Source organism: Microchirus variegatus (assembly GCF_963457635.1).
Source record: "Microchirus variegatus genome assembly, chromosome: 5".
NCBI lineage: Eukaryota > Metazoa > Chordata > Actinopteri > Pleuronectiformes > Soleidae > Microchirus > Microchirus variegatus.
The window spans coordinates 34686975-34702425 of NC_139806.1; the positions used below are offsets into that span (position 1 = coordinate 34686975).

The 15451-nt window shown below is 39.4% G+C and overlaps 1 protein-coding gene across 1 annotated transcript; it reads left to right on the plus strand.

Annotated features, from left to right (window-relative positions):
- Window positions 1-7572: 7572 nt before the first annotated feature.
- On the plus strand, window positions 7573-9958 carry col8a1a (collagen, type VIII, alpha 1a; the record flags this gene model as incomplete). The annotated part of the gene is made up of 2 exons (XM_083890483.1): window positions 7573-7861; window positions 8019-9958. 2 exons carry the CDS (start codon window positions 7573-7575, stop codon window positions 9956-9958), a joined length of 2229 nt encoding a protein of 742 aa, XP_083746609.1.
- Window positions 9959-15451: the final 5493 nt, after the last annotated feature.

The window sequence follows — 15451 nt, forward strand, 5'->3', positions numbered from 1 at the left end:
CCATAGATGCATGCAGCTCAGTTTTCCAGCCAAATTTCCAAATACTGCATGACGGAATTATGTGACATCAGCTACCGGAGCTCCTTAAAGCAAACATTAACATGCTGACACGTTGAGGTGTTAAACATACTTTCCTGCTACCTCACAAAGTCACTTGTATTAGCTGTGGACCTTTACTTTAGTCAACATACAATAAATATACATGATACACCAGGGGTTCTCAAAGTTTTGATACCTGAGGGCCAATTTAGGAACCCAACATTGGACTGAGGGCCGCCAAAGGAAAAAAAACAGAAAAAAATCCCATTTAACTATGGTGTCCAAAATTTGACAAAACCGACATACTATACTATGTTGTTCCAAAATTTTACAATATTTGGGGAAAAAAGTTTTTGGTCCAAAATTTGACAAAAACGTCATACTATACTACGTTGTCCAAAATGTGATTTTTGGGGGGAAAAAAAATGTTGGTCCAAAATTTGACAAAAACGTTGTACAATACTATGGCGTCCCAAATTTGACATTTTTTTTCAAAAAAAATTTGGTCCACATTTTGACAAAAATGACTTATGCCGTTCCAAATTTGACAATTTTTTTCTAAAAAAATTTCGGTCCAAAATTTTACAAAAACGTCATACTATACTATGTTGTTCAAAATTGTACAATTTTTGGGGAAAAAAAATGTTGGTCCCAAATTTGACAGTTTTTTTAAAAAAAAATGTTGGTCCAAAATTTGACAAAAACGTCATACTATACTATGTTGTTCAAAATTGTACAATTTTTGGGGACAAAAAATGTTGGTCCCAAATTTGACAATTTTTCCCCAAAAAAATTTGGTCCAAATTTTGACAAAAATGACATTTGCCGTTCCAAATTTGACAATTTTTTTCAAAAAAAGTTTTGGTCCAAAATTTGACAAAAACGTCATACTATACTATGTTGTTCAAAATTGTACAATTTTTGGGGAAAAAAAAAGTTGGTCCCAAATTTGACAGTTTTTTTCAAAAAAAATTTGGTCCAAATTTTGACAAAAATGACATATGCCGTTCCAAATTTGAACATTTTTTTCAAAAAAAATGTTGGTCCAAAATTTTACAAAAACGTCATACTATACTATGTCGTCCAAAATGTGACAATTTTTGGGGAAAAAAAAAGTTGGTCCCAAATTTGACAGTTTTTTTCAAAAAAAATTTGATCCAAATTTTGACAAAACTGACATATGCCGTTCCAAATTTGAACATTTTTTTCAAAAAAAATGTTGGTCCAAAATTTTACAAAAACGTCATACTATACTATGTCGTCCAAAATGTGACAATTTTTTGGGAAAAAATGTAAATGCCAAAATTTGACATAAACGTCATACTGTGTCACTATGTCATCCAAAATTTGATGACAGTAAATACAGTTGTACAGTTTACACTTATTGGTCTGTATCCAGTAATGTCCAATAAACATTTAACAAGCTTAGTAGCTCCTGGATTAAAACTATCAACTGTAATTCATTGCGTGGCCACCAGAAATGTTTCTGCGGGCCGCCATTGGGCCCTCGGGCGGCTGAATCTTAGCATGTAACATACAATGATAGAGAGGTGTTTTAGCAGAAAATACAAACACATTACTCCTCGGAAACTTCCTCAACTTTGGTTTTACAACGCACACACAACCCATGTGTGTCCGCATAATGTCTACAGTTCTCTCCTTGTGTGCGCAACATGTGCACGTGTGAGTCTCTTCCTGACTCGTAAATAAGTCTGTATGGAAAGGGCGTGAGGTGAATAACACGCTGGTGAAAATGTAGAACATGGTTGCTGTTCCTGTTTAGCCCCAGTTAGTTACGAATGGCCGCTTGTCAGGGGAGTCATCGCCGAGGAGGCCAAATTGTTTTGACGCCAGCGTGTGAAAAATTAAGACTGCTGCCGTCACGTTACACACGCCGTCACGAAAAAATCTCACCGCTGTCACGCATTTATACGTGACTTCATGTCTGCAATGGGCATGAATATAGATGGAGGGATGACACCGACGTTTAAAAGTAGATTTAATGGCAGTAACAGACTTCTGTATAGTCGCTTTGTCATAGCTGCGCCTCCCTCTCGCTCTGTTTTCCGCAATAACATGTTAAAAACGTGGAAATTGCTGGTTTATGTTGATGTCTGAGAGAGTGCGGCTCCACTGTATGAACAACTCAACTCGGGAGGCGACACCTATGGTGAATAATGTATTGGAGAAATGAGCACCAAGGTAAAAACAGAAGCTATTTCCATCGACCACGCAGTTGCCATGACAATGTTATGGCGTTGCTAAGTGACACTGAACAGACCCTCGTTGTAAGGTCCACTCTGATCTGTAGTTGCCCCGTTTTGTTAGTTTTCCGTGGCTTTAAAAAACACCTGAACTGTTCAAAATGATTGTGTGCACAAACTATTCAAAACAAACATTCATAAACTATATATGAACTAAACCATTGGTTCTCAAAGTGCGGCCCGGGGGCCAATGGCGGCCCGCAGAAACATTTCTGGCGGCCCCGCAGTGAATTACAGTTGATAGTTTTAATCCAGGAGCTACTAAGCTTGTTAAATGTTTATTGGACATTACTGGATACAGACCAATAAGTGTAAACAAAAATACTGGGTATTTACCTGGTTTCTATATGGTGAATTTTAGTGTATTATTGTGTTATAAGCTGGTAATAAGCAGGTAGCTACAGCCCCCAATTACTAGCTATTTACCCAGTAAATATATGGTAACAGAAATGTGTTACTTGGTATTAACCTGTAATTAGAAGGTAAGAACAATGGCCAAAATACTGGGTAATTACACGGTAAATTATAAAGCGTTATTATATTAATGCTTAAATTACATTATATTAACGCTAATATTACTTAACGCTAAACTGTAGAACTGAAATCTGGTCATTAAAATGATTACAAATGGGATTTACTTCTGTTTTTTTCAGTTTTTTTTCTTTGGCGGCCCTCAGTCCAATGTTGGGTTCCTAAATTGGCCCTCAGGTATCAGAACTTTGAGAACCCCTGGTGTAGAACTATCAACAGTTTTCAAAGGAACTGCTGTACGAATGGGTAATATTATCAGACTTTGTCCTCAAATATCCATGTGTACAGACCATGGTAATTGTATCCTGTCACACTCAAAGATCAACTTCATTGACTGCTGTCTGCAAAACCCTCTACAGTAGATTCATAGAACTGATTAAGACACTGGGATAAAGACTACAACTTTTGCCAAGTGGTCAAAAACTATAGGCTCCACTTCTTGTTGGGGAAAAATCAGCGGCATTCCTCTGGATTCTTCGGCATGTCTGGCCTCTGTCGCCGTGGAAACTAGGCGAGCTTCCTTCAAAGACTAGCTCTCATGGCGGAGACTGTGGCACAGCCGTGTCGAAATCGTCAGTCGACTGAGAAAAGGTGAAAGGGCAGAAAAAGATCCAAAGAGCAAATGATGGAGAAGACGGTGAGGATGTGGACGAGGATGTGAATTAGAGAAGCCACAGAAAAACTGAGTCTGGGATCACAATTCAACCTGAGAAATCAGGTGTGTTGATAAAGACTAAGATGGTAATGATAAAACATCACAGAATAAAAAAAAAAGCACATACTGAGAAGAGTAGCTGACACTCTTACTCAGGGGTTCTCAAAGTGTTGATACCTGAGGGCCAATTTAGGAACCCAACATTGGACTGAGGGCCGCCAAAGGAAAAAAAAAGGAAAAAAAACCAGAAATAAATCCCATTTGTAATAATTTTAATGACCAGATTGCAGTTCTACAGTTTAGCGTTAAGTAATATAAGCGTTAATATAATGTAATTTAAGCATTAATATAATAACGCTTTATAATTTACTGGGTAATTACCCAGTATTTTGGCCATTGTTCTTACCTTCTAATTACAGGTTAATACCAAGTAACACATTTCTGTTACCATATATTTACTGGGTAAATAGCTAGTAATTGAGGGCTGTAGCTACCTGCTTATTACCAGCTTATAACCCAATAATACACTAAAATTCACCATATAGAAACCAGGTAAATACCCAGTATTTTTGTTTACACTTATTGGTCTGTATCCAGTAATGTCCAATAAACATTTAACAAGCTTAGTAGCTCCTGGATTAAAACTATCAACTGTAATTCACTGCGGGGCCGCCAGAAATGTTTCTGCGGGCCGCCATTGGCCCCCGGGCCGCACTTTGAGAACCAATGCTCTTACTAATACAGCTGTAGAGCCAATTAGAAATAGTTTTGCCCCAAGTGGCATCGCCCAAAAGAATCCAAACTCCTTTTCTGGCACTTTGAGAATTGGGATATGGCCAGCCCAATGTTGAGTTTCACAGATGTCACCTGCGACCTGGCACCTACTGGTTGATAATAATAATTCCACTGCTGTCAACTCAAATAACCTTTTGAAACCTTTCCATGTAGTCATCGCAACACTAAAGGCGCCATCTGTAACAATTTTGCCAAAAAAACGGTTATGACGTTCAAATTCAAAATACTACTGCTGCGAGTCTTATCCGCCGCCCCCTCCAGACTCGAGGTTGCCAGAGCGTTGGCGTGTCCTACGTCGGCAACGATGCGAGGAGCGACTAGGACGAGCGTTTTATCGTAAAGTGAGTGGCTCTAAGACACGCACTGTTCTCTCAGTAAAGATCGAGATGTATTACAATTTATGGTACCGTCCATAGTTTATGGCGATATACATGCAAAGACCTAAAGAGGACTCAAATTTGGCTAAGTCTCCCTCAGTTCCCAGCCGTCTGATCACGCTACATTCACTACACCCCACTGCCGCATCCGTGCTCTCGGGTTTGCGAACTGCTCGACCAACACAAACCACTCGCCAGTCTGTGTCATCTGAACCGCCGCCAAGCTGCCCCGAGTGGCGTAGCGGCGTCCCGTACAACCGCCACGGGGTCGCTGCTGCTGAGGTGGTGGTGGTCCCTGCCAGCCAAACAGTCCCAAATCCAAGAGCACGGACCTCCAAAACCGAGGGAACAGTTCAAAACAGAACTGGACAGTTCAAAATATAAGAAATGTCCATCCCCGTCGAGCTATGATGCTAACTTAGTTAGCCAAGCTGAACTTACGCGTCTAGGAGAGGACTAGCCAGTTCTGCATCCAAACTTTATCGTGGCATTTTTGACATTCATACCGAGGTCTTTTGGGTTTCATTTTTCTCGTCCATTGTAGTTCTGACGTACCTGGCAACCCGTGGTTGCTCAGCAGCTGAGACTGCAATGATTGCTAGACGGCGGTAGGCGGCGCCTCATGCCAAAACATTTAATTTCAAAACATAAACATAACTTTTCGGTCCGCAAAATATAATTTTAATCCAAATATTTTGGCTGTACTGTTGTTGTTGATGAGCTCAGTATGTTTTATGAACATTATTCCTGAGCATCTGTGACATATTCGGCCAGAAACTAGTAATTGAGACCATTAGCTCCTGACTTTATAAATCAAGCGATCAAGTAAGTTCCCATTCAAAGTGATGTTCTGTTTGCAAGAGGTGGGTCTTCAATATATTCTTACTTCCAGGATGACCTCAGCAGACATTCATTTAGCAATGTCAAGAATGTACTTAATACTAATGGAAGTGGTGCATACATAAATAAAATGTATTATTCTTATTATTACTATTATGAACTGAGAGTCAAAAGTGGAAAGAATCTGTGTAACGGTCCCTATGCTGCCCTCTTGTGGACAACTGTAGTATGTGAATTGAGTGCAGTGTGGCTGATTTAGTGCCTGTCTACCAGAGTAAATTAAATGATACCATAACTTGTCATGCACATCTGGACTCAGATGTGAGACTCAGCCAAGGTTGAAAATGGTAATATGGTAAAATAGAATGTCAATGTACATGAAACAAGAGGTTTCGCAAAAAAAAAAAAAAAAAATTACACCAATTTGTGTTATTTATATGTAATTTAATTTAAGATTTTTGATGAATTCATCCTTAATTTGATTGGTATGAGGTTTACACCAAGGGCTATTTGAAACATATCTCAAAGGTTTTCCCCAAGCAGAAACCCTTTTTCAAAATCTGATTCTCTTGGTGGTGTATTATCAGTCTGAGGAATATAATCTCATCTGAAGTCAGAGCAGGATTTAAGTATCAATGAAGTTGGACTTTATAACATTAACAGCAGCCTTTTTTAATGAATGATTTATGGTGGGTAATGGGGACATTGTCTTGTAAATATACTTTCCATCATCTTTTATCATATCACGTATCAGATCGTGAAAAGATACGCATTTTAAAGGTGAAGCTAATGTTTAGTTTTATAACTAATACATTTTTGAAAAGAGATAATTACACACAATCCAATTCTGATGTTGAAGATTCACCAAGCTCTTCATTGGATCGCGAAGAATAATTATAAAATGACAAAATACAGGTGAAAATAACCCTACATGCTTTCACTACATGTGTGAAGACAATCAATCAATCAGTCAATCAAATGTTACTTGTACAGCCCACAGTTTACAAAACACAGTTTGTCTCACGGGACTTCACAGGGTCGGTAACATCCTCTGTCCTTAGACCTTCGACCAGGGAAAAAAAAAACCTTATAACAGGGAAAAAGGTCGAAACCTTAGGGAGAACCAAAGGTGAGGGAGCCACTGCCTGGACGGACAGACGTGCAGTAGATGTTACCCAATACATACAATACACAATTACAAAAAATAAACAATAAAAAGTCTTTAAATGCCAGGATCCATCTGACAGCCCTGTCAAAATCATCAGTCGACTGAGAAAAGGTGAAAGGGTATATATATATACATATATATATGTATATATATATATGTATATGTATATGTATATACATATATATATATCTTAGGGATGCAACGGTACAGTTTCTCCACGGTTCAGTATGTATCGCATACATAAAACCACACAAATTCAAAATAAATAAAGTTTAGTGCTGCTATTCAACAAAAATAAACACAATTTATTTTAACCCACTCACTGAAACTACAACTACAAATACACCATGCTGCTCCAAATGAAAGATGATGATGACGATGTAAATGAGAGGCTTGCTCTGGGTGGCGCTGTAGAGCGAGTGTCTGTCCAATATCCAACTTCAAACCAACTTCATAACAGAATAACAGATGCTCGCACATTGTTGTTGACATTGTTGACATTCATTTATATATATATATATACATACATATATATATAAATACGTATATATATATGTATATATATATACATATATATGTATGTATGTATATATATAAATATATATTTGACTGTATATGCATTGGCCTACATTTTAAGTACTACTAAACCCACACCTTAAATCAAAAGACCAATGTGTAATTCAACCAAATCGCCAGCAGAGGAAGACGGAGCTCAGCATTCAACTGTCTGCACTAAGCAAATCACATTGCTCACTTTACTCCCTTGATGGCATTCATGAATATTGATGATCAAGATGTACAAACTCTTAAAGCACTAACAATTGATCGGCATATTGACATACAAAGTTTGAAATCTATATCTGTTTAATGATATCTTGTGTTCTATATCTATAGGCCTTGGCCATGCCTCCCCTCATCCTGACACTGCTAGAACTTGCAGCACTTACCTATGTGAGTGGTGGAGCCTTCTACGGACACAAGCAACACCCTCAGCAATACCAACCAGTGCAACAACACCACCAACAACATATGGGCATGGGGAAAGAGGGCTTTCCCCAGCAACAGTTCATTGGCAAAGAGATTCCTTATATGCAGTATCCACATTACAGGAAGGAGCTACCCCAGATGCCCATGTTCAAGGGCAAAGAAAATGCTCGTAAGGGAGGCAGATATAATGGTGGTCAAGACAAAGGTGAGAAAGTTTAATATTTTTAATGCACATTACCCTCAAATCTTGGACAAATATGACATGACTTGGGCACGAACATTCTAAAGGCATGTAGCACTAATTTACCAAAAATGTGTACTTTTATTTTATTAATTTTTTTAATGTTTGTCAATTTTCACAGGTCAGACAATCCCGAGTGGAGCTGAGGGAATTCCTCAGGGACAGCCAGGTCCAGCTGGGCCACCTGGACCAGAGGGACCCCAAGGACCTCCTGGACCTCCAGGAAATGGACAACCAGGACCTGCAGGGCAACCCGGACCCACTGGACCACCAGGAGTGCCTGGAATTGGAAAACCAGGTTTACCAGGACTTCCAGGCAAGCCTGGAGGAAACAGTGAGCCTGGGCCACAGGGAGAAATGGGTCCTAGGGGTGAAGAAGGGCCATCTGGACAGCCAGGGCCTCATGGTCCCCCAGGACCCCCTGGCCTACCAGGAATAGGTAAACCAGGGGTACATGGATTACCTGGTCAGCCAGGGATGAAAGGAGAGCCAGGTCACAAAGGATTGCCAGGACTACCAGGTCTACCTGGACCCAAAGGAGATAAAGGAATTGGCCTGCCAGGCCAACCGGGTCACAAAGGTCTCCCAGGACCCATGGGACCAGCTGGCCCAAGAGGAATTCCTGGTTCTGGGAAGCCTGGTCTGAATGGGGAACCAGGCTTACAAGGCCCACGAGGGGAGAAAGGACATCCTGGAGAACAAGGACCAGCTGGGCTACCTGGTGAAGTAGGGCGGCCTGGCCCACCAGGACTGCCTGGTCAAGGAAAACCAGGTCAAAATGGCCTTCCAGGACAGCCAGGTATACCAGGACCAAAAGGACATCCAGGACCACCAGGTTTGCCAGGAAAGCCAGGACTCCCTGGATTTGGTAAACCAGGGCTCCCAGGCCCGAATGGTGATAAAGGTATGGGTGGACCACCTGGGTCACCAGGATCAAAAGGAGATAAAGGACATGGAGGACTCCCTGGCATGTCTGGACCCCGTGGTCCAAATGGCCCACCAGGTCCTTCAGGCCTCATGGGACCCCCAGGAGGATTAGGTGCCCCTGGTCCTAAAGGAGACTGTGGAGAAGGAGGACTTAAAGGGCTTGATGGAGCCCAGGGAGAACCTGGTTTTCCTGGGATATCTGGTAAAGATGGTCTTCCAGGAGAAACAGGAGAACCAGGACCAAGAGGTCCCCCAGGGCTGAACGGTGCCAAAGGAGATGATGGTCATAAAGGACTACCTGGTACCCCTGGTCCTGCAGGACTTCCAGGGCCAAAAGGACAAGGTGGGTTACCAGGTGAACTGGGACCTCAGGGGCCCAAAGGAATCCCAGGAATGGACGGTGCAGCTGGGCCAATTGGGCTCCCTGGTCTTCTAGGACCCAAAGGAGATAGTGGTCAAACTGGTTTGCCAGGAATTGCAGGTGAGGGGAGCACAGGTCTTCCTGGTCCCATAGGACCCCAAGGAAGAGAGGGCCCATCGGGACCTCCTGGGGTACCCGGTCAGGCTGGTCCTGCTGGACCACCGGGTCCACCTGGAGTACCTGGCCTGTCTCCTGACATGGCTGGAGTACTCTCTCAGATGGGCCCTGGACTTGATGGTGTTAAGGCAGGTAGTTATGGTAAAAAGGGCAAGTATGAGGGCAATAATGGGGCAGAAGTAATGGGTGTAAGTGGGTTGGAAATGCCAGCATTTACAGCCATAGCAACAACTCCCTTCCCACCTGTGGGTACTCCAGTCGTCTTTGACAAGACCTTGTACAATGGTCGCCAAAACTACAATCCTCAAACAGGGATGTTCACCTGTGACATGCCAGGTATTTATTACTTTGCCTACCATGTCCATTGCAAAGGAGCTAATGTGTGGGTGGCTTTGATGAGGAACGATGAACCAGTCATGTATACATACGATGAATACAAAAAGGGTGTCCTAGACCAAGCTTCAGGGAGTGCAGTACTCCCTCTACAACCTGGAGACACTGTTTATATTCAGCTGCCCTCAGATCAGGCCTCAGGACTTTATGCTGGGCAGTACGTGCACTCCTCCTTTTCTGGGTATTTGTTATATCCGATGTAACGCCATTGATTGTAGGGAGTGAAAGAGGCTTCAGTGAGAATAAAATAGATGTGTTTTTTTTAACATAAAACAAGACCATGAATTAATTTAGACTGGACAGTCTTTTTAATGTAAGAACATAAATACGAGTATGAGAAAGTATTCCAAGAGCAATATTAAAGACGGTGGTCTGTATATAGAGAAGCTATCATATAAACCCTAGAAGCTGTTTAAATGAGAAAACAAAGATGTATTTACAGGCATACAGACAGAAGAATGGAAATATGGTACCAGTTGTATTTTTATACAAAGGAGAGAAAATAGGTGCAATTTGTTATTAAGAAGAAATGTATCAAATAAGTGGAAAAGAAGTTAAAACAAACCTCTTCAAAACTGGCAGCTACCCCATGTGGTAAGAATGTGAAATGCAGTAGAAAACACAAAGACATTCTGATAACAAATTTCTTTCTTTCTTTTTTTTTTTTTTGCATACACAGATTTTGGGGGGGGGAATGTCTCTTAATTGTTAACAAGCATGTAAATACTTCTTGAAAAAGCCAGCACAGATCAGATCATGAAAAGATTTGCATTTTAGAGGTGAAATTACAAATACAAATGGTGGAGTTTTGTAATTTTGTAATTAGATTAATTGTAAACAATCCAAATTCTGATGTTCTCAAGATTCATCATGCTCTCCATTGGATTACGATGAATAATTAAAATAGCACGAACGTGAAAGTAATCGTATACGCTTTTTACATACATGTACTGTTACATGTTACGGAAAAACACCTGGTGGTCATTTGTGGGAGCAACTTAGATGCTTATTTTATGGGCATGTTACATTTGATGACTGACATTTGCTCCCATGAGTGAGAATCAAAAAAAGAAGGAGAATGTAATGTTGATTTTATGTTTTGCATCTGCTGGATGTAGCAGCTGTAAAAATACTTCCATAAAAAAAAAAAAAAAAAGTTGACAAATTTTTCTTCACCAATGAAAACCACTTCTTTCATGGCTTATAACATTGGTTTCTTAAAGTGCGGCCCGGGGGCCAATGGCGGCCCGCAGAAACATTTCTGGCGGCCTGCGATGAATTACAGTTGATAGTTTTAATCCAGGAGCTACTAAGCTTGTTAAATGTTTATTGGACATTACTGGATACAGACCAATAAGTGTTAAAAAAATACTGGGTATTTTCCTGGTTTCTATATGGTGAATTTTAGTGTATTATTGTGTTATAAGCTGGTAATAAGCAGGTAGCTACAGCCCCCAATTACTAGCTATTTACCCAGTAAATATATGGTAACAGAAATGTGTTACTTGGTATTAACCTGTAATTAGAAGGTAAGAACAATGGACAAAATACTGGATAATTACCCAAATTATAAAGCGTTATTTAATATTAATGCTTAAATTACATTATATTAACGCTTATATTACTTAACGCTTAACTGTAGAACTGCAATCTGGTCATTAAAATTATTACAAATGGGATTTCTTTCTGGTTTTTTTCGTTTTTTTTCCTTTGACGGCCCTCAGTCCAATGTTGGGTTCCTAAATTGGCCCTCAGGTATCAAAACTTTGAGAACCCCTGGCTTATAACATCACGGTAAATACGAGAAATGAAAGATCTGTGGACATGTACAACTCTGCGGTTATAACAACAATGTATTCAATCTTTATGGATTTGACTAGTTTCATTTCAAACCAAACAAGAATCTCTTCAGAAATATATATTTTTTTCATTTTACCTGATGTATGATTTATTTTAATATTATTATTCAAAAATGAACTGTTATTAAGAGGGAGTCGTATGTGGAAACGTTTTAACGATGACTTTTCATGCAACAATAATTCATGTGATATCTTTCTAAATAATATAACTAAACAAGCTTCCACAATATCTTCGTTGTGCCTTATTTAATGTGCTGTTTTCTTTGTTTGTGGAGAAAATGCATAGATCTGCATTACAGTTAATGGACTCAAAGAAAATATTAATTCACCATTTCAGCAAATCACACCAACAGCTGTGCCAATAATTTATTATTTTATCTGCCGATCACCTTTATGCTAAAAATGGACATCAAGTAAGAGAGTTTTAAAGGGAAAAGAGTATTTCTTTGTTTTTCTTTTAACCAAGGTGCTAATATTTTCCAGTGTAACCAGTGAATTTATGTTATTATGTTTGTTTGTTGTCATTGTCTATTGTTGTTTTTCTTAATAAAAACTGTTTAATTAAAAAGCGATTTTTTGACATTTATTTCACAAAAGGTCAATCATTTGAATAAGACTGCTACAAACTGTGGGGGCTTTTCAGTGAGAAAGTTGTAAAGCTAAAGGACACATTTGGATTAAAGGTGAAGTAAGTAGTTTATAGTGCCATCTAGAGGAGAGGCTGAAATTTACAACAAAGAACTGCTCCTCTGCTCACCCCCTCCCTTCCCTGAGCGCTACGGTGTCCTCAGCCGGTCAAATGTCGTCCTCGTCGTCTTTCTCCGTGTCAGCAGATGAGGTTCGTGAGGCGAGGGAGAGGGCGGAGCTACCGCGGCCGTAGCAGACGAAGCGGAGAGAGTGGAGGCGGGACTTCAGCTACAAGTAAAGAGACGCTTGATTTGTTCTCTCGCGTTTGTCCTTACAGGCTCCAGTAGAAACATGGCGTCTCTCTGCTAACAGTGGCTATGCAACCGCGGCCCGCGACCATGTTATTTTACATGACTTTTTGAAACACTACGAAAATGAAACAAAGAATATTATACAGCGACTAGACCAGGGGTCTGCAACCTGTGGCTCCGGAGCCTCATGTGGCTCTTCAGCCACTCTGCAGTGGCTCCTTGAAGTGTCTATTTTTATTTTATTTTCATGTTTTTTGACACTTTAGTGTAGAGATAAAGGCGTATATAAAAGCGTTTTGATATTTTGTGCATTACATTCGATGTCTGCGTCAACTGCGATATTGAAAAACCTCGAAAGCTGTTAAATTAAAGTAATGTTTACATGAAGAAGTACTCAGTCGGAGTCATAGGCATAAACTACATAAAATCGTTTCATTTCATTTCAAAGTAATTTCTTTCCCCCCACACTTTATAAGAGGTGTCAACAGTTTTCTTTTTGTAGTTCTAGAATGTCATAAATGGGCTAAACTGTAGTTCTTTGAAAATAGTATATATGTATATACAGTATATAAAAAAAACTTACATGATATTAACTTAATTTTAAGAGTCAAATGTTTTTGTTTTTTTCTGTGGCTCCAGATTGATTGTATTTGGGTGGAGAAGTGACAGAATGGCTCTTTTAATTCTAAAGGTTGCAGACCCCTGGACAAGACAATGCAGGAGCACATAATATGTATAAAAAAGTGGATTTGGGGTTATATAAACCCATAAATACTACACAGTGTCCCTTTAAGTAAGCACATTGAATTGACTTGTGACCCTAAAATCAGTTTTCCTCCCGTCCCTGCTGTCAGCCAAGTTTTTCATGGGCGTATAATCCACACACTCAACTCTGCTGCTCATCCCACACATGCATTCGTGGATTCAAAGAAAATATACAAAAAGTATGAAAAGGACTTTTTATATATATATACATATATATATATATGTATATATATGTGTATATATATGGATTATACTGGAACACAGGATGACGCTCATTAATACAATGAGAGGAGAGATGCTGATGCTGATGCTGATGCTGATGCTGCGGTGGGAGGTACTTGTGTCGAAGAGATTGTGCGCATGCGCAGAGGGCGTCGTTCAACATCCCTTTTATTACATCTTTTGTTAGCACAGGTTGAGACACTGCGCTGGACTGGGCGTGCGGAAATATACATAGAGGTAAGCGTTGTTTTCTCTTATTATATTAGCCGGACGCCGTGTTGCGTTGTGTTATAATTACCGTCGGTGAAACCACGGCAGCCTGCAGTCCTTTAAACACATACAGCGTGGGTGTTTAATAAAGGAAATGGTAGCTTTGTTTCGTTAGCATCGGCAGCTAACGCACTGACCTGCTTCAAATCATCTGTCCATCTGCGGCCCAGGTAATCTGCCTGAAATTAGCATTTAACACCGTTATAACCATCGGGAAAAGCTTTAATACGACTAATAAAAGTCATTAATACTGTTTTTCGTGTGACAGTGAGTTGTTTAAGCTTTTAAATCCAATACATGGTTTATTTAAAGTGATCTCATTGGTACATGAACAGGCTAATTGTGTGAGCTTAAACAGGAAGCATATTTTTAAAGTCTTAAAATAACATAAAATATGATCCTAATAGGTATGTACAATAAAGTAAACCAAGTGGAGTTATTTCAATGTTACTAATCTTATATTTTTATCAAATTAACATAGGATACGGGGAATTATTGACTATCACACTAGTAATCAGTGGTGGAAGAAGTACTGCATCTCAGTACTTACGTAAGTAAAAGTACAAATAACCAGAGAAATATTTACTTTAGTAAAAGTAGAAGTACCAAAATGACAACCCTAAAGTAAAAGTAAAAAGTAGCTGATTTTAAATGTACTTTAAGTATTAAAAGTAAAAGTACTTGCATAATGATCAATTCTCTTAATGTCTATATTCTAAAACAAAAATGTGTTGAATATCAACAATACTGATGTGTTAAATATCAACAATAGCAACACCAACAAAGAAGTCTGGTTATACATCTTTAAAAGATTTATTTAACTGCAACACAAATATTTCATGTCAATTTCAGTACATTAACCATTTTAACATTGTAACAACACTGTTAATTACCATATGTTTAAGGCTGTAAACGTTTTTGATTCAGTGCATGAGTTTTAATCTGACATGAACCACACAGGCTTTTATACTCACCATGTTGTTCGTTGCAGTATTCGCCGCAACGGCAGGGGGCGTACAACCAAAATTATTCTACTCGTGCCGCCGGATAAACGCCCGCTGCCTAGCAACAGTAGCAAACAACAACTTTCCGCATATCGCTTACGTTGATCTCAAAATGACTGTCCGTCTCTCGGCGTTTGACGTGTTGGGACAAACGTCCCCGTAATCCACCACGTCTTTTTGTAACTTTGTAACATTGTGAAAATGTAGCGAAGTAGAAAGTATAGATAATTGCTGCAAAATGTAACGAAGTAAAACTAAATAAGTATGCACTATTTATTCTACTTAAGTAAAGTACAGATACGTGAAAAATGTACTTAAATACAGTAACGAAGTATTTGCACTTCCGCCATGTCTCTTCTTGCACAGTGTCACACCTTTCAAACTCACGTCTATCAAAGGCAAAATTCCTTTGATGGTAAATTTGGTAATTGAATTGATTTTTCGTAGCCTTAAATGTTTTCCATCTGGTGCCACCGTTTTCTACAGCAGCTCAGACAGACAATCTGAATCAATAACAGTGAGTAAAAAACATACCAGGAATTTGCTGAATTTGTACTTTGGTCCACAAGACAACACAATATAAAAGTACACGAGTATATGAATATTTAGATAATGCTCTAAAAGATGTAATGAATGAA